Raw genomic sequence first — 21,633 nt, forward strand, 5'->3', positions numbered from 1 at the left:
TGACATGACATTATATTGTTTTCATGACATAACATTATATGATACAACACAATGTTTCAATATTTGTATATATTGCAAAATGATCACCACGATCAGTCTAGTTACCATCCATTACCACACATAGTTACAAGTCTTTTTCTTGTGATGAGAACTTTTAAGATCTAGTTTCTTAGCAACTTTCAAATATACAATACAGTATTATTAACCATCTGAACCCTACATCGCAGGTCTTAGCTATTTTACAACTGGAAGTTTCTATTTTTTGACTACATTCACCCAATTCACTCACTCTAAATTTCGTTAAGTCCAGTAGCAAATTCTTGCTTTTGATGGGCTTCTGTGTGTGCCCAAGGTATGTGAAATACAGGACCACCCACTCGAAGGGTTTTTTTTTTTTTTAACACCCACATGCCCTTCTAGAGTGTGTGGTCAGTTCTCTAGTTAAAGGTTTGTTTTTTTGGCCTTATGTTTTCCATGACTTTTTGTTTCCTGAACCTCTCTCACACCTATTAACTGGCCCTGACTCCCTCAACAGAAGCCTCCAGCTAAAGCGGGGGAAGGGACCACTCTCAGAGGGGTGACCTTGCCCGGGGCAGCCGCTGTGAGTGGTGCCAGCTCAGGGCGTGGCACACTGCTGTAGCTGTTTGATGAAGGCATGGCACCAGGATGAGGATGAAGCTGAAGACTCCTGGGCCGGACTCACTGAAATGACCCACACGGATCAGCAGGAATGGAACGTGGGCTCAGAGGGGACAGCCCTGAGCGCCTGGGCCAGCAGGACCAGGAGGTGTCAAACCCAGGAACAGAAGACAGTCCCACACAGCTGTGTACTGGGGCCTAAACTCTCCCCACCTGCCCTGCCCCACCCCACTTGGCCAGCACAGGCTGCATAGAAGAGAACTCAGTGGGAGCGCCCAGAAGGGAAGTGAGGGTGGAGAGAGCACCAGAGACAGAGGTCGGCCACAGAGACATTGACAGACCACCAGGTCAATTGACTGTCTCCCAGTTGGCAGGTACATGCCAGGTTGGGGGAGGAATGGATGGCACTCCTGAGCCCAGGGCAGCTAGAAGAGCGGAGCAACACTGCTGCTATATGATACAAGGAGCTTCTCATTTATGGTCTCTCCCTCAGGCTAAGGGAAGGAAGGAGGGCCTTCTCATTTATGGCTAAGCTTCTCCCTCAGGCTAAGGGAAGGAAAGGAGGGCCCTATCCTATCAGGGTTTGCCTGGAATCCAGCAGATTCCTGGTGAGGGAGGGTCCAGGTGAGCGGTTGGCCGGGTGCCTGCAGGAACTTGTTCACTGAGACACTTAATATTCCCCTGGAAACAGCTGCAGGGAGTTTCCCAGGAGTCTCTGGGTAACCAGATAGTCCTGGCCAGCCCCAGGATGAGGAAACTGATCCCCAGGAGTAGACAGGATGGGAATGGCATTACTGTGCTGTCTGCTAGGCCAGGCTGGAGGGCAGGAAGGCCTGCCTCCCTCCCTGGATGCTGGGTGCTGTGGCCAGAATCCCAGAAATGCAGGACCATGAGGCTTTTCTTACAAGGACTTTTACAGCTTCTCTGCAGAGGACAGGAATTCTGGAACTCGGGAGACCTGTAGGTGAAGTCGTCATCAGGGCCCTGTGGACAGTGTCATGATGCTGGTTGGTCACCATCCCTCGACAAGTGCAGTTACATGTGTGCTGAGGGCCCACTGTCGAGACGTTTCTGACTCCTGCGTGATCTAACATCAAACATCATCCCCCTGCCTCCCTGGCCCCTGGCTGCGCAGATGCCCAAGCCTTCTTTCTCATCCCAGGGGAGCTCTCAGGCCTCCCCCTTCCTATGTCCCTGGTGCTCCCCCATGAGTGAGGGGCCTGGAAAGCTTTTCCCACCTCCAGCCACACCAGCAAAGTGTGAAGAGCAGAGAGCAAATCAGTGTAGCGCTGTGGGCGAGGGCTCCGGGTACCACAAGGCGCACGACACCTTCGGATCTCCCTGGCATGGCAAGTGGGATGGTGGGGGGGATGGGTATGATCGTCCATAAACTCTTAGGCCGGGTTAAACAGAGGGTGGCTTGGGCCAGTCCAGGAGAAACATGGAGGCTGAATAGGCGGTTGGCACCACAGCCCACCCAGGGCACGGGCCATGTCTCCATAAGCAGCCCCTGGGGTAGGGTGAGAAGTTAAAGAACAGTGTCTACAGGTGAAGTGAGAGGGATGACCTCCTGGCCGGTATTGGGGCTGGAGGAACATACACTGTCCACTGGCTACCGTGGCCGCTGGGGGTGGCGTGGAGGGACGACACACGTGGGCTCCGTAACACTTCCCTGCTCTGCTTTGTTGGAGAGAACCGCATCTCTCAGGCCCCCCCACCTCTGGCTCCCAGGTAGGCTTGGCCACTGCGAGACACCTGAGGAAGACGGGAGATCAGGGAGGGGAGTGGTGGGCGTTCGTGCCCTGTGTTCTGTTCCCCGTGGCATCTCTGCTGGCAGCCATGTCCCCACGGAGGCTCCAGCTCCCTCGCCCCGCTGTGAGCCCCCTCTCCCTGGGCACCCTGGGGGCAGCTCCAGCCTCTGGAATCCCTCTGTCCTCCCAGCCTCGGATGTGGTGCCCCACTGTTGCTAATCTCTGGATGCCTCAGACAGGCTTCCACTACCTGTCACCAGTCCCTATGTCATTTGGAAAATCTAGATCAGCATTTTCCCCTTTAATGGATAGCTGGATCACTTGACTGAGTAGGTCTGGAGCACTTCTAACAGGCTCCAGGTGACCCTGATGTGCTTGGTCCTTGGACCACACTTTGAGAATCGAGGACCAGGGAGGGTTTTGCATTACTGAGACAACGTGCCAGCCACTCTGCTGGGCATTAGGTCACGACAGTGAAACAAATAACCTGTTTGCAGTCTAGAGAGGGAGACAGACACAATCAGATGAAGTAAACAACACCACTGCTAAGTGCTTCAGGAGATGGACAGGAGGCTGTGAACACTCAGACTCCAGGATGCCTTCCTTGACACCTGGAAGAGGTGGTGTTTGAGCTGAGACCCAGAGAAGGGGCAGAGGAAGATTCCAGAGCAGCGAGTGAGCAGGGGCTGGGTGACCACAGGACTGTGTGTAGTCTGTGGTCTGAGAAGCCAGCCCAGAGAGGCGAGAGTGCAGGGGCGGTGGGCGGGCCCAGAGGCTCAGGTCACCAGGCACCAAGCTGGCTCCTCCTCAGCAGGAGGATCTGCAGCTGAACTTGACTGCCTCCCTGATCAGAACTCCCCTTCCCCCAAGACCTGAACCTAACTTCTAGGAAGGTCTCCAGGTGCTGGCAGCTGGCGCTCTCAGACACTTCCCTGCTCGGCTGGCAGCCACACCCAGACTGCCTGGCGCCTGAGCTTGGCTGCTAGTTCTCGAAGCAAGGTTGTTGTGGAGATTGCGTTCAAAAGGGACAGTAGCAGGGGAGGCAGGTCTTTGCCTAGGCATACAGTCCCCTGTGAGGACGGCCTGACCTGTACAAGCAGACGCTGAGTGGGGGACGGCACACCTCTTCTTGCTGATTCTTGGTTTAGTTTCCCCAATAAAACCCCCCTCTTATCCCTATATACTCGGTGACGTTTGTAGTATTTTCCTCACCACCTCGCCACATTCAGTCTTTATCTATGACTTTAGAGCAACGGAAGCCATCGAAGGGTTAAGCATAGGATTATCTGATGGAATCTGTGTTTCCAAACACCTTTAGGGTTGCAGCAGGAAGAATGGGTTGTAAGAAGATGGGCAGGAGAAAGGGGGAGGCCTTGGAGAGAGGAGCTGTGTGTGTGTCTGTTCTGTTGTTAACTCAGGGGACCCCGGGGCCACAGAAGCACCAGGAGCCAGTGGGTGTTACTGAGCCCTGAGTTCAGCCTCAGCACTGGGAGAGGAGGAAAGTTAGGTCGGTCTCTGAGGGCATGTGCACTAACCAGGGTGGGAACTGGTGGGACTGGTCCTCAAAGACCCCCACCCTGTCTGACCCTGCACTGAGCTTCTTCCTCCAGCCTCCTGCGTCACCATGGTGAGCCTGTAATGAGGGGCCTGGGGAGGACACGCATCTCAACCATGAGCTGGCACCTGTTGGTAGGCATCGCCTGCCCTGGCCGCCCGAATCTGGGGCTCTCGGGAGCTGTTTGTAAAGACGTGGGGGCAAGGAAGAGGACAGGGCATATCTCTCCACTCCAGGGCTCCTCAAATCTTGGCACTGTGCCCCAGGACACAGTGACCGCATAGGACGTCCCTGGAAGCAGCGCAGATGCCCTGGAGGCAGAGTGCATGGCCCCCGTCTGCTCCAGCTCCATGGCTCTCACTCTGCTCCTACTGTGAGTGTGGCCCTCCGCCTCTGACACTCACTCGCTTCAGGCCGGGCCTGCAGCCTGGGGAAGCTCCCAGGTTTCTACCAGCTTTGTGGGGGTTTTGTTTCTTTTTCCCTATTTACACTTCAATGAAAAAGTTTATGATCAAAAAGCAACAAACAAAAATTGCCTTATGATCTGATCTCCCCTCAGCTGCGTTATATTCTGGCACATCTTCTCAGCTTCTGCGTCTGTGACCTCAGGTGCCCAGCCTTGGTCCTGCACGGGATGGTTGTGAAGGGGTGATGGGTAATGTGGGCAGACATGAGAGGGTGCCCTGTGGAAAGGCTGAGTATAGGCCACAGACAACCCCGAGCTGGGGGGTCTTAGGGGAGGCAGAAGCTGTATTTGATGAGCTCGGGGAAAAAGAAATTTGGCCAGAGGGAAGGCGAAGTCCAAGAGCCAGAGCCTAGCAATCTCTTCGGTAATATACACATACACACACATTCAAACAGACACACGCTCTCAGACTCCCTGCATGCACACACACACACTTGCACACATTCACACATGCATACTGCCATCTTCAGGGACCTGTGTCTGAGGGAGCCGAGGCGCCGAGCGGCTGGGCATGTGCACGCCCAACTCCGCTACTTAAAGGTGGGGACGGACCCTGTGACTCTCAGTCGCCATAACTGTGACACTCTCTCCTTTGTGCTTCACTGGACACAGCGCAGCCACCACCCCCAAGAACAGCTCCAGGCTGGGTCCACGCTGGACACAGGAGCAGACAGCCGGCAGACCAGGAAGGGGTGCTAAGGATGGGGGAAAGCTGGAAGGCCGGGCACAGCTAACGTCCTGAACTCCTGGTGCCCTTGATTTCTCTGTGGGCTTGAGAAAGGACCAGCCCACCTCAGGATGAACCCTCCTTCAGGGCCAAGAGCCCCGCTGGGCCCGGTGCAGGAATCCAGCTGCCTGGCCACCCCAGCCTCCTCCAGCAGGTGGGACAGCTCCCGGAGCAGCGCCTCCAGCCTGGGCCACCCTCCGTCCATCAGCCCCACGGTAAGCCTGGGGCGAGTGTGTGCATGCAAAGCCTCCCTCCCCTCCCCTGGTGCCCTTCCTAGGGACAACAGGGGCTTTGACAGGGAGATAGAAAGGCCTGAGCTCTGCTCTGGGATGGTGGGCATGTTACTGAACCTCTCCGAACCCGTCCTACGCAAAAAGACCAATAGAGGAGAGTGTGGCAAGTTTTACTTCGCCATGGAGAGCATCTGAGGAACAGAAAGGCCAGCCTTATGGGACAAAGGGCTGGAATGGCCCATCCATTTCTTTCTGGAGGTGGTAGGATGCCCCCAGAGCCTTCCAAAGAGGAAGGCTTACTCTGGGCCTCAGGATTTGTCCCAGGCCAGAGTGAGGTGTTGGTGCCTTCTCCTGCCTCCACCATCCTAGCCAGGCCCAGGGCCATCCCCCAACATCCCACCGTTAGCTGGGGAGTGATGAGCCTTCCCTCAGGGCTGTGGAATGCTGGCCTAGGTTCTGGACAGGAAGGAAAGGCTCCAGTAGCTATAGGAGCCAGGGCAGGACAGAGATGAAGCCACTCCCATTCCTGGAAAGCAGCTGTGATGGGAGGTCTGTAAGGCCCTTTGTTCTGGCCTCGTAGGATGATGACCTCCCTTCAGTGACTTGGGAGGGCTGAATTTTCTTTTTATTTTTTAAAATTTATTTTTAACCACACAGCATGCAAGATCCTAGTTCCTTGACCAAGAATCGAACCTGTGCCCCCTGCAGTGGAAACATGAATTCCTTAACCACTGGACCACCAGAGAATTCCCCATAAATTCTCTGTTTTAAAAAACATTATTATTTTTTAATTCATTCATTAATTTGACTGCGCCTCCACACGTACGAGGGGACTGGAATACATTTGCTAACTGTCTCAGGTGTTTGAGATGGGGCCCCTACAGAAGGGAGGAACCCACCTAGGAGAGGGCTCTGCCTTCTCTAGGAAACATGGAGCCACTCCAGCCATGTCCCTGCTTGCCAAACGTGTGTCTGTCTGTCCTGTCAGCCTCCAACAGGTAATCTTAGCATACTTCTAGAAGACTTTTGCCTCTGGGCCATAGGAGCTTGCGCTCAACTTTAGGGAGACCCATGTTTCCATTCCAGCTCAGCTGCCTGCAAGCTGTGTGAGCAAATGGTTTTGCCACTCTAAGCCTTCTGCCCCACTGGGAACCCTAACTCTTCTTCTCAGGACTATTTGGAAGTGATGAGGTCATGGGATGCCCTTATTTCTCTGTCTCTCCACAGGCAGTCAGGGCTCAGGCTGCTGCCTGGGTCCCCTTCCCCACGGTTGATGTTCCAGACCACGCCCACTACACCCTGGGCACGGTGATCCTGCTGGTGGGACTTACGGGGATGCTGGGAAATCTGACGGTCATCTATACCTTCTGCAGGTGCCCAGTTGGCAGGGTGGGAGCCTGGGCACTGAGGGCAGCCAGCCAGGAAGAGATGGGGCAGAACACAGGACTGAAATTCTGGTGCCAACTCTGCCAGGGCACTGTTGAGCCTAGCCTTCAAAGCCAGGAAAGGAGCCCAAAAGTAGTCCAGAGCAACTTGAGTGGCATATCCGATTGGGCCCCAGGTGCACCCCCTACGCCCTGTGAAGGACACACACACATCTCTGCCTGTTCGCTCTGCCCTCTGTTCACCTCCACCATCACCTGCCCCGGTGGGCATTTTCCCTTGACTCAAAGAGCAGCCCTGGTATAGGGATCCTGAGTCTTCCAGTCCTTTAGCAGCCAGCCTTCCCACCACCCTTGGCTTCCTTCTCTACCTGCCCCACTCACCAGCTGAATGGCTGAGATGGGCATGTGGAGGCGTGAATAACCCTTAGCTGAAATGACTTTAAGCAGATTACTTATCTCCTTTGAGTCAACTTTTCTTATCTGCAAAATGGAGTTGTCACTTACTTCATGGAGTCAATGTGACGATTAAGTAAGTTTTTGTGTGTGTGGTGCCCAGCAAATGAGTGAATCCTGACTGTGCCACTTACTGAGTCTTGTGATCACAAGCTGCCTCACGGGTGGAAGCTTCAGTGTTTTTACTGCAAAGTGAAGGAGGGGGATAGACACACAGATGGATGATTGTAAGAGACAGGGTTCGTGGAAGTACCTGACCCGTGGACACCATCATCAGCTCCTCTCCCCTTTGCCAGCCCTGAGGGTGAGGACTGCAAAGATGCTGGGAGAGGAGGACGAGAGAGGCATGAGTTGCTGCCTTGCAGGATCTCACTTCTCTGCCCATGATGCCAGGCTCCAGAACTGTTTGGCTGGTACTTGCTGGGCAGCGGGATGGTCTGTGACCCAGCAGCTCATGCTTCAGTGCAAGCACACATGTGTGCATGGGTATGCATGCATGTGCACATGTGTTTGAGGGAAGCTCCCCAGAAGAAGCTCCTCCTGACAGCATCTGACCCCTCCCAGGAGCAGAGGCCTCAGGACACCTGCCAACATGTTCATTATCAACCTCGCAGTCAGCGACTTCCTCATGTCCTTCACTCAGGCCCCCGTCTTCTTCGCCAGCAGCCTCTATAAGCAGTGGCTCTTTGGAGAAGCAGGTAGACACTTGGAATTCCCTTCTGCTGGGGGGAGGAGGAGGTTTGGGGCAGGGGATGTCCACAGTGGAGGGTGGCCCAGATGAGACGGTGATATGCTCTTCCTGGGCCATGGGTGGGTAGCACCCTGCTCAGACTCACGAGTTGGCAAGAGGCTTCCACGAGCCTCTGTCAGATGCAGGCAGGCAGGGTGAGAGGAACACAGGCCTGTTTTCCTTGAGAGGCCAGTGCTGGAGCTAAGTACACACCATCCACACACCCTCCTTGCCCTCGGGTATCTGATCGGCTCCCTGCCAAGCACTGAGGTCAGGGAGTTATGCCCACAGGCTGTGAATTCTATGCCTTCTGTGGGGCTCTCTTTGGCATCACCTCCATGATTACCCTGACGGCCATCGCCCTGGACCGCTACCTGGTGATCACACGCCCACTGGCCACCGTCGGGATGGTGTCCAAGAGGCGGGCCGCGCTTGTCCTGCTGGGCGTCTGGCTCTATGCCCTAGCTTGGAGCCTGCCGCCCTTCTTTGGCTGGAGTAAGTGAGCTCAGGGAACCAGGGGACGGGAAGATAATTTGGGAGGGGCATGTTCAAGGGACAGGTAGGTGGACTTGGGTCCCCAAGCTGGCAGGAGGGGCCAGGGGACTGCTGAAGCCTCAGGCAAATGGACATTCAGGGGACATGACTAGCAGCAGGGGGCTGTACTGAGGCTGTACCGTCAGCGATCAGAGGCTAACCTGGGCTCCCTTCCCCATACACAGAAGGGAAGACCACATGGTTCCTGACTGGCAGGAAGTGACAGGTACATCTGATGCTGAGTTTGCAATACATCAGACAGGCAAGGGTTGGGATATGAGGCCTCAGCAGGTAGAAGGGTTAGCAGCAGGCACCTACCCTTCTAAGGAGGGACCAGGAAGCTGGCTTAAGTCTGAGGGAGTAAGACCCTGGGGCTGTGGTGAGGTCTATCTTCCAAACTGGTAAGATTGGGCAGCAGTGGGCTTCATGAGCTATCTTCTAGTAGCACCAGCTTGGAAAACTCCCTTCTACGTGCCCAGTTTCTTTCCTCTGCTGCACAGGGCCGGGGCCGGGGCCAGGGCCAGTGTTTGAGAAGCTCAGCCTCCACATCCAAAGCTCCTGCTGGATCAGGAGCCTGGGTCAGCACTGCCCTGGAGGCTGAGCGCCCTGCCCCTGGTTCCCAGGTGCCTATGTGCCCGAAGGCCTGCTGACCTCTTGCTCCTGGGACTACGTGAGCTTCACGCCGTCCGTCCGCGCCTACACCATGCTGCTCTTCTGTTTTGTGTTCTTCCTCCCCTTGCTCATCATCATTTACTGCTACATCTTCATCTTCAAGGCCATCCGAGAGACGGGCCAGTAAGAGCTGGGCGCAAAGGAGGGGTTTGATGGGAGGAGGACTGTGCCCCTTCACCAGGGCTTCCCGTGGCTCAGTCTGTATCCAGCCCCCCAGGGCACTCCCAGACTCAGATGGGCAAAGACCAGCTCAGCACATGTGCTTATGGGGTGGGTTCCCTACAGACTGGTGCAAACTCGGTGCTTCGAAAAGTCTCAGGAGATAGGGTCTTCTGAAGAGAGGGCTTCAGACTTGGCCAAGGGGTCTGGGGGAAAGAGAAACCACCACAGGTAGAAGCACAGGCAGGCAGCTTAGCCTGGATATCATGGGGGACTTTCCGGGTGTCAGGGCTGCTGCATGGAAAGGATGGCCAGGTCCAAGAAGGCTCCCCGATAGTAGCCATGGCCCTGGCACTCACTGCAAGCTGAGTGGGGCCAGACCCAGACTCTGCATGCTTCCTAGAGCTCTCCAGACCTTCGGGACCTGCGAGGGTGGCAGTGAGTGTCCCCGGCAGCGGCAGCGGCTACAGAATGAGTGGAAAATGGCCAAGATCGAGCTGCTGGGCATCCTCCTCTTTGTGCTCTCCTGGGCCCCCTACTCCACTGTCGCCCTGATGGGCTTTGCTGGGTGAGCAGTGGCTAAGGGGCTGGGCTGGGCTGGAAGGGTGGGAGAAGGGTGAAGGGACCCTGGGGCAGCCTCTCTCCCCCCAGTCCAAGCCCAAGCCCAAGCCAGCCATCCTCACACCTTAGGTCCAGCCTCGTAGCCTTATTCTCCCTGCTGCTGTGAGACGCCCCACCCGAGCTGGGCCTGCCTTATTCCTGGAGGGGCTAGGAGACATGCTCGGGAGTTCTGGGCCACAGTGGGTTTGGCCTGAGGGCCTACAACGGCTGTCAGGTCCTTCCAGACCCCTGGGGAGCATGCAGCCCTCCCAGAGCTTCTGGTTTCTTGTGGCTAGTGTCTGGGGACTCTGACACCTGTACAGCATGGACACTGGCCAGACTTCATGAGCACGTGAGACAGTAGAACTGTGAATCCTTTCAGGTGTTTGGGTATGAGACCTTTTCGGGTCCCCTGTCGGGCCCTCCTTTGCAATAACTCCCAAAGGGCCAGGGGAGCAGCGGGCATCAGGGTTTGATGGGGTGTGGGGAGGGCTGGTCAGACGGCCAGAGTCATTGAGGGTGAGGGGTGGGGTTATTGGCAGCAGCACAGTCTCCAAGGAACTGTGGGACCTGGTGAGACCCCCCACTCTGGCACATCTTCTCAGCACCACTCCCTCAACCGCTCCCTGGGTTCCCATTCACCTCAGATCAGAATTCTCCTTGGCATCACAGTGCATCCCCTGGGAATGACTTAGTTATGCCGCTTTGGACCAGGCTGGGCTGTGCCCTGGCAAGGCTTGGTTGGCCTAAGAAGAAGAAGGTGCCTGAGCGGGCGGGTGGGTTGTGGAGTCTCCAGGGAGGGTCAGCTGGCAGGGGGACCTCAGCTTCTCTGTCCTAGGTACGCACATATCCTGACGCCCTACATGAACTCGGTGCCAGCTGTCATTGCCAAGGCCTCTGCCATCTACAACCCCATCATTTACGCCATCACCCACCCCAAGTACAGGTGGGATCCTCCACCAGGACCCAGGCCCAGATCTCCAGGCCCACCCTCATGGGCATGGAGGGCCTGGGCCTATAAATGGGGGTGGAGGCTAGCCATCGTTCCTGTCCTTTGTATCTGCATCGGATGGGAACTCTAGCTACTGAGAACAGCTCGTGACCCTGGGTGGGATCTGGAGCTGGTGTGACCCCCTCTGCTACCTCAGCTTCCTAGGGGGCTCAGCATGGGGGGACATCAGAGCTCCCTGGGCAGTGTCCAGTACTAACTGGATTTTCAAAACTGAGGCCAAGAGGCAACCAGGATGGCTGATCAGCAGTGCTGCCTGCTGCCAAGAGAGGCCCCCAGACAGTGATAGCCTGGAGAGGTCGCAGCAGGGAGAGCTCTGTTCTGCTTCCGGGCCGTGGTAGCGGCCTGGGACTGGTTCTGACCCGGAGCACTCTCTGCTGATAGAAGCCCCGCAGGGCTGGCCTCTTCCACGAGGTGGTGTCAGTAACTCAGCGGCCCTGCAGAGGCCAGCTGCAGGCCTTAGTCCATAAACTCAGAGGCAGCTCAGAAGTGTTCTTGGTCTCCATTTGCAGAATTGTGGCTTGGGCCAGCCACTTGAGAGCTAAAACCAAGCATCTGGCTGAACCTGCCACCCTAAGGCTCTGCCTCCACGTCCATGGACCCAGTGTCTGTCCGTCCATCTTCATAACCCCAGTGTCTGAATGTCCCTGACTCCCCAGTGGCTCCTGGCCCACTTTCATTTGCCCAGTGTCAGTCTGTCCACCCACCCCATCTCCTCGAATCCATCTGTCCACCCCCCTAACCTGATGTGCTGTCCTTCCAGATTGGCCATCGCCCAGCACCTGCCCTGCCTGGGGGTGCTGCTGGGCGTGTCGGGCCAGCGCCCTGGCCTGTACACCAGCTACCGCTCCACCCATCGCTCCACGCTGAGTAGCCAGGCCTCGGACCTCAGCTGGATCTCTGGACGGAGGCGCCAGGCATCCCTGGGCTCTGAGAGCGAGGTGGTAAGGAGGCTGGGCCCTCACTGGCTGGCATCTCACGATCTTTCCTCAATTAGTCCAGCCTCAGGTCTCCAGGCAGGCCTGCCTCTGAGACTCAGGAACCCTCAGGAACTTGGGTCACTGGCAGGAAGAGCCCCTCACCGCCTCCACATGGCCTTCCCTCATACAATCCTCCCTGCCAGGCAGGGGCACTAGATTCAGGGAGGCAACATGTTGGCCCCAGGTCACTCAGCAGCAGGGCTGGGACTGAACATGGGTCTTCCCACTCCAGGCCAACTCTTTTCCCTACCAGCACTATCCCAGGGCCTTAGAGTCTCAGATCGAAAAGATGAGCATTTCTTCCCTAGATGGGCTGCTAGAGAGACAGGTAGATGCGAGCTCAAGCCCATCATCCTCATTGTTAAGGCCGCTCCTCCTGGAGGAGGGAGACTTGAGGAGCTCAGAGGATACAGAGGAAGGAGCACTGGCCCTGGAGCCAGGGTACCTGTGTTCAAGTCTCACTGTGTGAGCTTATGCAGGCTACTCACCCTCTCTGAGGCTCTGTGTCCTCTCCAAAAGGGAAAGCCATCATCTCTACATACTAGATGGGGTGCGCGTGAATGACCCACCACATTGTGGTCAGCCATAGGAGCTACCAGTCTGCCAGCACCTACTTGGGGCCTGGAACTGTGATGCCCCCTGAGGTCCCCAAGAGAGTTCCCTGTGCCGTGGGCTCCTGTCCCAGCTCCTCCATCATTGGGCCTGCCTCACCAAGAGCTTCCACTTACCTCCTCCCACTGCCCCCATCCCTGGGGGTCTCAGTTGAAGGGGCTGAGGGAGGAGCTGTCAGAATCCCTGAACTACTGTAGCGCACATCAAGGAGTGAAGCTTATCCATTAAGAGAGGCCTAGAACCTCATGAAGACGTGCTCATCCCATGTGTTAAGAAATCACAAAAGCATGTACACACACACACACACACATCCCAGCACACACACTCACAGTTTGCAAAGGTTTGGTGACCAGCAGCCCTGCAAACAGTGTCATGGTCTCCACCCCAGTGAACTATTGTAGGGAGAATGGAGAAAGGCCTGGCCAGAAAGGGGGCAGAAGCAATGCTGCAAATGCCCCCCTCACCTCACAGCGACTCTCCCCCTTCCCCAGGGCTGGATGGACACAGAAGCAACAGCTGCTTGGGGGGCTGGCCAGCAGGTGAGCGGATGGTCCCCCTGCAGTCAGCGCCTGGATGATGTGGAAGCCAAGGCCCTGCCCAGGCCCCAGGGACGGGACTCAGAGGCTCCCGGGAAGGTAACTGGGTCTGACACCTGCCAACCTGTACAAAGGTGGGACAGGAGCAAGTAGCCCAGGGAGTTGTCAGGAAAGGGGGCAGGCCCAGTGACCTCTGGGAATCACCCCCTCCCTGCACCTCCCAGCTTTCCCTTGCCCACCTGGGGGTTTTGGGGGAATCTCTGACTCCAAGGTGTTCTGAGCAAGCCTGACGTGACTGTGCCTGAGAGCGTGTGTGTGTGCGTGACCTTGTCTGTGCACATACACAGCAGGTGGTGGTGGCTATATTATGATGAATGTATATCGCATGTATGTGAATGTGTGACCATGTGCCCGGCACATGCTTCTGTCCTTCTGACACCACAGGGCATGGGTTTCAGTGCTGCCCTAATGTGTCTGCTCTAAGCTGAGAATGTGACCAAGTGTGAGTGGCATGTACCTCTCTGCGACTGGAAACGGGATGTACCTAGGGGGGCGGGGCTGCAAGCTGTGTATGTGCTCGCTATGAATGCCCTGAGATTAGGACGTTGCCCAGAATACTTGTGGCTATTAAAAGAAGGCCAGCTGTCAGCCCAAGTGCCTATGGAACGGAATGTCGATGGCGATTAGAGAAGCCCGGATTCTGGAACGCTGGAAATGCCGTGTGCACAGGCCCCGCGGCTGCTTTTCCCCCTCAGCTGACAGCTCCCACTCTGCCCCTCCACTCACACCCACACAACACCCCCAGTTCCTGGGCTCTAGGGCAGCAAGACTAAGACCAGAGGCGCTTTCCTGCCTTCCTTCCTCAAGGCTGCTCCCCTGCCTGTCCCAGAGAGGGGGAGCCCTGGGCAGCTCCCTACAAGTGGGGGGCTTCTGTCTCTTCCATCATTGCCATGCCAGGGAACACCACTCCCCAGCGGCTCCAGCCCCAGAGAGGACTCTGTCCCCAGCCCTGAGGCCGGGCATTGTGCACGACCCCAGAGGCTGGGGCAAAGGCCAGCAGCATCCCCCAGGCTGGCCGGGCAAAGGATAAAAGGCCCTGCACCTCTCCTGGAGGGAAAACTGGCCTGGGGTGGGGCATGGGGCAGAGGGGGACAGCGCATCAGCAGTCACCTAACACGTGTGATAAGCACTGCCATCGAGGTATCAGCACACAGGGTGCTGAAAGCAGAGGCAAGGCCCCAAGGGATCCTGGGAAAGGTGAAGGTAAACGGGGATTGCCAGGCGGGATGGGGCCGAGGAGCAGGGACCGGGCGGCCCGGGCTGAGGAAACAGCCGACACAAACGCAGTGGGGCACAGGGTGTCCTGAACAGACAGACACAGAATGTCTCTCTGTGACCCTAGGAGCTGCCAAGGGACTCTAGCAGTGGGAGGTGAGGATAGAGAAGGGGCAGGAGGTGGTAGGAGCCATGGGGAGGCCCAACCAGGTGCTGGCATGAGGGGTCTCCAGTCAGGACCTTGGAGGACAGGAAGCCCTTGGAGGACTTATTGGGGCACTGAGGTGGGCTTGGTCAGCTTGGCAGAGTAGATTGGGCCTCTCCTCGGTAGCTGCAGAAGGATAGGTTGCGTGGAATGATCCAGCAGAGAGAAGATGGGAGGAAGTCAGTAGATAGGCAAGTCAGTAGATAGGCAAGAAATGAGGTATTTAAGACAACAGGGAGAGAGGAGACACCCAAGCCTGGGAAAGTGGAGAATTGGTTGGTGGAGGTGAGGAGAGCTCAGTCTGGACCCCAGGAGTCCAGACCCTAGGACAGGCCAGCCTGGGGGACCGCCTGGAGGCAACCTCGGCCATTACCAGCTCCATTTTCCAGCCACATGGCCTGGAGAAGGCCCAACCCCCAGCCGGGACAAAACCTGCCCCTCCCCACCCCCACGCTACCTCCCTTTATCATGAGGTGCCCCTAAACACAGAGGGTCCCTGAGCCGATACTTCCAGTGGGACACTCTTTGGGCTAAACTGATGTCTGCTGCTTGCTTTCAGGCCAAGGGGCTGCTCCCCAACCTGGACGCCAGGATGTAGGGTGACCATCATTCCTGCCTTCCATCTGGGACACGTCCAGCTCCTTCACGTCTCCCTCACGCACACAGACCCAGCAGTACCCGTGGGCTTGCAGGCTTTGGGAGCGGTCCTGTCACCCACGCCGGTCTAGATTCATGGCCCCGAACCACGAAACTCCTGCTCTGCAATGTGGGCTGCACCCACTTCTCAATCCAACAGCCTGCACCTGAGGCTCAGACGGAAGAGCGGGCGCCCAGGCCCTCCCACTGCCTGGAGTCGTCCGCCTCTCCTCGGCTGCTGCGTGCTGTGATTGTCTGGGCGATGACAACAGCGATGGCTCTGTCAGACACCCCGGCTGTTTATGAGCTGCCTCTGCACCTGGGCTGGGCATTTCACTGGCACAGAAAGGACAGCACTGTGTCTCCCGCGGCCGGCACTCAAAGCCGCACACAGACCTTCACTCGCGGGAAACTTACTCCCCTCTGGCTCTCCCCGCAGAGCGCTGTTTCCACCACGGCCCACCCTCTTGTGCACACGCTCATTCTCCAGCACACGCTCCTGTGTGGATGTATTTGCATGCACACCAAGCACACACGCACACACACCGCGCCTACAGTGTGTTTTCAATCAGTAGTCCAAGTTCACCCCAGGGCTGTGTGCGCCTGGAGGGCTGCAGAAAAATAAAAAGCAGAGAAGGTCTGACAAGCAGTCTCTACCTACTGGTGCCGCCATGGGAGGGAGAGGCCCAGGGGCCTGGCCTCTGAAGCCCGCAGCAGCCTCTCTCTTCCTACTCTCCTTCTGTCCTCCACCTTGTGATTTCCAAGCCTAAAACCCCATCCCAAACTGCAGGGAGGAGCGTGGAGGAGGGGAAAGACCAGGCTTGCCCCCATCCCTACTCCCCAGTGAGCTGCTGTTATTGGAAAGCAGCTCACGCCCAGCTTGTGAGTACCAGCTGCTCTCTGGCTGGCTTCAGACCTCCCAGGGGAGGCAGATGGAGGGAGGCTGGCCTTCCCCTTTAAGAGCATCCTTTTCCTTACGCCTCCCTTTCCCCAGAGGCGGCATGGCGGGTGCCTGAGTCCAGAGAAAGAGCCTGCAACTCCAGGTACAGCTTAGCTCGGGGCTCCCTCTCCCTGTGCGGGTTCGGCTCCTTCCTTTCCCCACACTGGTCATGGCCTGCTGCTGGATCCTCTCTAGCCTGACCGGACAGATGCACCTCCCCCCACTCGGGAAAGGAGATGAAGCTGGAATGAGGGATGGATGGGATGGGACCTGGGGGAGGCGCAGGGGATGGGAGTGCTGGCCACGAGCTGCTGGACTCCTGGGCCAGGCCTGGGCAGGGAGGACAGCTGGGCATCATGACACGGAGCAGAAGAGGTGGTGAAGTGGGGGAGAGAGCACAGGTCCCTCACTGGCTTCTTCCACTTGATATTTCTGTGACCTTGGGCAAGTTACCAAATGCCCCTGTGCAGTGGGGACTCCTTCTTGCCATTCATGTCGTATGTGCTAGGCCCAGAGTGTGAGGCTGGGTGCGGGCATCTGGGAAATTACCTGCACCCAGCCCTCCTCTGAGTCCTCAGGGCCCAGCTCAGGCTAGGGCTCTCCAGGAGGGCAGAGAACAGCCAGCCCAGTTGCCTTCCCTGAGCTTTGGTTTCCAGAGCAGGGAACTAGTGGGGGCCTTGATCTACCTCCAGACTATGTCGAGCCTGAGGTCTCTTCTGAGGAAGGGCTTCTAGAGGTATCTTGGCTCGAAGACCACACTGGCAGGAGTCCCGAGGGGCCTAGGGCCCCACCTAGAGCACACTGTCTCTGGGTTACGGGCTGGCCACATCACACACATTTTCCCCCTGCTGCCCCTCCGGCCCCTTGTCCCAGCAGCTGAGCAAATGGCCTCTCCTCCCCTCCTCCCTGGCCCCTGCCATTCCGGCTCAAAGGGCACAGGGGTCTGGCGTGCGACACTGGCAGCTGGAGCTTTCCATGCTGCTGTCAAGTTTTCCAGGGCACAAATGAGACAGGAGAGCCAAGAATAACTGTTGGGCCCCCAGAGGGCCTGGAGGGTGTGGGGCCTGTCCCAGACCTGCGTCCAGACCCCGTGCGAAGGGTACCTTTCAAAAGGCAGGGCCTCCCCAGTTCCAGGCTTGAGCATCAAGAGGTACTGCCAGTACTGGGCAGAACCTGTTATCTGGCACAAATCCCCATAGGAATGAGCTCAGGCTCCAGTATGGCCTGGGTCTACCTGTGTGACCTTGGGGAAGTTAGTTAACCTCTCTCTGAGCCTTGGTTCCTGCGCCTCGCAGGATCTGAGGGGACAATGGTGTGGAGGGCCCAGAGCTGAGCTTGGCTGTGCCCAGAGCTGCTGCTATGACTACTACTGTTTTGATGGGGTTGGACAGTTCTGGGCCCTGAAGTTGTCAGTTCTCTTGGGGATAAGAGGATAAGCGGACAACTTCAGGGTCTTCTCCAGGGATCACAGGGCTACAAACACCCAAGTCACAAAGCCCTGGGCCAAGGGAACTTAGCCATGGTCTTCTGGGCAAGAGAGTGGGTACAGCAGGCAGAGAGTGTGGCTGGGCAGACCGGGCTCTCCAGAGGGCAGAGGGAGCAAGGAGAGGAGAGCAGGGAGGCAGAGCATTATCACTAACCCGCCCAGGCCCCTCTCCTGCCCCCTGGGGGGTACTGGGAGCTGGACAACCCTCCCCAGGGGCTATATTAGCCGCGTGAGTCACGGTGGACCCGCTGGGAGGCTGAGGGCGGGCGGGCACAGTATAGGGTTACAGTCCATTTATGGGCGCAGCGGAGGGCAGATATCAGTGTCGATGGCATTCGTTCCCAGCTATTCTTAGGAGCCTCTCAGGAGCTCCACACAGCCCGGCTGGGCAGCAAGGCTCAGAGCAGGCAAGGCCGGGGGTCGGGGCTGGGGCTGAGGTCTGGACTGGGGAGGCAGGGGGCACGAGGGTCCTCTCACTCCACTCTCCTCCCTTTGTCCGCAGAGGCTGCCGGCGTCAGAACCAGCATGTCTTACAGCGTGACCCTGACGGGGCCTGGGCCCTGGGGCTTCCGCCTGCAGGGCGGCAAGGACTTCAACATGCCGCTCACCATCTCCCGGGTGAGTGTGCATGGCCCGCAGCCTACCGCCCGTGGGGGCGGGGCATGCTAGAAGGAGGGTGTGTGCGTCTATCCGTCCATCTGTCTGTCCTCCCAGAGGCTCTTGGAAAGCAGAGCAGACTTTCCTGGTCTGGGGGCTGGGACTGGACCTAATCTGATCCTGCCTGCCCCAGGCCTCTGGTGTCTGCCACAGCTGTTAGCCACCTGGGTTTGCTAGCCTATTAAGAGAATGAAACATGGCAAGTGGCTGATGTTTTCAGTAGAGCAGGAAATGCTAAGTTTGCAAGCAGGCAGGTAAACAGAAAGTACAGGGCCTTCCGAAGCCCTTCTCCAGGTGTGCTGGGGTACACCCAAGCCTGGAGCATCTGCCTGGAAGTAGGCCGCTGCTTTGGGGAGAGAGCGCTCCTAGCGTGGACAGGACAGGACAGTTGACAGACTGCTGACCTTGGCTGTCCTGCAGTCAGAACTGGGCTGGGCTGATAACTGGGCTCCCACACCCACTCCATCCCAGACCCGAGATAACAGCCCTCTTCCCCTGCCTCCCTGGGCCTGCTGGGGTAACTCCCACTGGTTGGCTTCATGGAGCTGGGCCTTCCTCACCTGCTGAAGCACCTGGCCATTCACTTACAGCTGCTCTGCCTGCTTGTCTCACGTCTGGGTCCCCATGCTCATCTGGGGAAACGGACTGTGTGTCCTGCAGTGCCTGTGACCAGGGGACAGCACTGCTTGATGGGGAAGTCGGAGATCTTTGGAGATTGTCTGAGAAATCTTATTGCCCAGCTGGAGACACTGAAGTCCAGAGAAGCAAGAAGCTAGATCTGCTTGAGACAAAGCTGTCTGTAAGACAGAACTTTGTTTTAACCATTGCTGTGTCCCTAGTACCCAGACCAGTACCTAGGTGCTCAGACAATACTTGTCAAGTAAAAGGAAGCCCAACAGAGCCGGGCTGAAGCAGAGCTATGCTCACAGTGAACTGTGAAACGTGCCGGGCAAAGATAACCCCTGTCTGGTGGGGTATGGCCAAGGCCGAGCCCCAGCAGTGCTGGTGTGGGCACAAGGGGGCAGGCTGAGGCCCCAGCCTGTCACTGGAGGGTGATGGATGGGCAGGGGTGTCTGGGTCACTGCCCACTTGGAGACAGGGAGACTTCTCCAGGGCAGAGGAAACTTGCCTTGGGCCTGGGGGTGGGGTGGGGAGGTTAGCAGGGAGGCACTGAAGCGGGTAGCTAGGAGAGGCCTGAAAGGTGCTTGGCAGAGGGGCAGGGAGCCAATGTCCCCACGGCAGGCACAATCCTGGCTGTGGAACCTAATGTGGACACTTGGAGGGGCCCTGCCATGGAAAATCCCCACTCAGGGGTGCTATGGGAGACACACAAGAGCAAAAGAGACCATACTTCTCTGGGTGCTGGCCTGGCTCTAGTGCGAGGAAAAGGCACTGTCTCCATCCTTCTGCTGAAGGTCTGGCTTATTCTCACCTGAGTCTCCAGGCCCCCTGCCCAGGAGATGCCACGGCCCCATATACTAAAGAACACCCAGAGACGCACACACTCTGCCTGACGATATGGTGACATGTGGGCATTTGAGCCCCAGTGGACACGCCCCCTTCTCCCCCAGAAGCCTGCACAGCTCCCCACCCCCTGATTGCAAGTCTCCTCCCTGTCCAAGGCAGGACCATCCCCTCTCATGGGTCTGCCAGCTTCCCACGCCTGACAGCCCAGCTCTCTCTCAGTGCTACCACGCCCAGGGCCTCCTAGCGCTGGTCCCGACCCCATCCGTGCGAGCGGATGTTAGCCCTCCCAGCTCAGTGGCACCCAGGATAGCAGTGACTTCACCCGGGGTCTATGCACCACCTGGCCCCAGCCAGCCCAGGGCTTATATTGCAGCACAGAGGCCTTAAGCTAGACAGCAGGAAGAATGTCCTCACTGTAGGCAGGGGATGTACTAGGTACATCCTAGTACATTGGGATGTACTAGGGCCAATGATTAGGGGGTACTTTTAAAAATAGAACCCGCAGCTCAGGCAGGCCATCGGGGGATGGGCCTCTCAGCTCCCTTTAGGGGCATGCCCCAAATCATGAAACATGCAGGGCTGGGTGTTGGGGCCTCCCCAGGGCTTGGAGCCTTTTGATAAACCCTCTGGTGAGCCGCTGATACCCTGGGCTTGGGCGTCCCGGTCTCAGTGCAGGCCTTGGAATACAAAGCCCTACCTTCCCAACAGGGCCGTTTTCTCGCTGGGGCACTTAAGGTCCTTCTGCAGCAGAAACTTCTTCCCTAAGGGAACAAGGCCAGAGCTCTCTGGAAGAATCCTCTTCCCATAGAGGGGCAACAGATGTCCTGGCCTGAGTCTTTGCCAAAAACAAGGCTTTAGTGGTGGATGGCGGTGGGGGGTATAGGCAAAGGCCGGGCCAGCTCACTCTCAGCAGGGGCACCCGCACCACAACCCTGAGGCCTGTGGGCTAGGGTGGGCATCTCACTTCAGAGCCAGACTAACAGGTTCAAACTTGCTCACCCGCTCCTGTATCCTTGGTAACTCCTAACTCCCATGGCTGCAACCTCATCCTCTGGCTAAGGACTAGCAATAAAGCCCTGAGTGGGGCCGTCTCTGTCTGCAGCATCTCCTCCTGTAAGAAGGCTGGCCACCTGCAGCCTGAGTAGTAACTCCCGTATGTACCCCATTTTGCCCACCAGCCCCACAGAATTAACCTTGGAGCAATAACAGCCCCTCAAGTCCTCCGTTCAGTGAAAGTCTCAGCCTGAGGACCCACAGAGAAATGGGTTCAGGAGAGAGGCTCAGAGGGTGGAGGGGAAATGCCTTTATTTATCCCTGGACAGGTGCGGCTGGGCCTGCAACATGAGCTGCCCTCTCACCCCCACCGTCCCCCAAGCCCAGCCAGTGCTCCAGGAAGTGGGGGAGGGGTGGGAGCAGAGAGGGAGACATTCCGAGGACCCAGCCCCAGTACCTGAGCGGCTAGGCCACGGCTAGGGCCGCGCTCTGGGACTTGCCTCTTGGTGCGTGTTGCGGTCCTTGACTGTGTGGCAGAGACGTTAAAATTTTGTTTGGCTCCGCTCCTCACAGCTGGGTCACCTTAGAAAGTGAGTTCACCTGCTCAGCCTCAGGTTTCTCATCTGTGAAATGGGGATAATGCATCAGGGAACGCACGCATGTGCCAGTGCTTTCTAATATACACTTAGGAAAATACACCTGTTTTTCCTCAGGGCTGCTTGTGAGGGAAGCTGAGCCTGGGCCCAGGGGGGTCCTGTCTCTCTGCTCCAAAGCCGCCACTCCTTACAGCCTCGCCCACCCACCCAGCAGGCTCACCTGGGGCGCCAGCCCAGTGGCCGCTGCCCCTTGCTGAGCTACAGTATTCACCAGAGTCTCTTGGCTATGGTGGGGTGAACAGAGGGTCCCCGGGGACGGGAAGGAGGACAGGCTGAG

At 57.4% G+C, this 21,633-nt stretch overlaps 2 protein-coding genes across 2 annotated transcripts in view; both read left to right on the top strand.

Moving 5' to 3' along the window:
- The first annotated feature begins 5,209 nt into the window (after positions 1-5,209).
- OPN4 (opsin 4) lies at positions 5,210-15,119 on the top strand. Its single transcript, XM_010854385.1, has 10 exons — positions 5,210-5,353; positions 6,599-6,744; positions 7,774-7,907; positions 8,231-8,434; positions 9,097-9,268; positions 9,708-9,872; positions 10,743-10,850; positions 11,677-11,857; positions 12,997-13,140; positions 15,081-15,119. Exons 1-10 carry the CDS (start codon positions 5,210-5,212, stop codon positions 15,117-15,119), a joined length of 1,437 nt encoding a protein of 478 aa, XP_010852687.1.
- A 2,726-nt stretch (positions 15,120-17,845) lies between these two features.
- Positions 17,846-21,633, top strand: part of LDB3 (LIM domain binding 3) — a 59,689-nt gene continuing 55,901 nt past the window's right edge. The window contains exons 1-2 of the mRNA XM_010854510.1: positions 17,846-17,990; positions 18,086-18,201. Of these exons, the coding sequence (XP_010852812.1) occupies positions 18,109-18,201 (93 nt within the window). The 5' untranslated portion in view covers positions 17,846-17,990; positions 18,086-18,108. The remainder of the gene's footprint in view (positions 17,991-18,085; positions 18,202-21,633) is intronic.

Source organism: Bison bison, unplaced genomic scaffold (assembly GCF_000754665.1).
Source record: "Bison bison bison isolate TAMUID 2011002044 unplaced genomic scaffold, Bison_UMD1.0 scf7180017864341, whole genome shotgun sequence".
In the NCBI taxonomy this organism is placed as follows: domain Eukaryota; kingdom Metazoa; phylum Chordata; class Mammalia; order Artiodactyla; family Bovidae; genus Bison; species Bison bison.

Coding starts and splice junctions, on each gene's coding strand:
- OPN4 (XM_010854385.1), top strand. CDS start 5,210: ATGAACCCTCCTTCAGGGCCAAGAGCCCCGCTGGGCCCGGTGCAGGAA. Junction 7,908..8,230: donor GTGGCTCTTTGGAGAAGCAG/GTAGACACTTGG, acceptor TTATGCCCACAG/GCTGTGAATTCTATGCCTTC. Junction 10,851..11,676: donor ATCACCCACCCCAAGTACAG/GTGGGATCCTCC, acceptor CTGTCCTTCCAG/ATTGGCCATCGCCCAGCACC.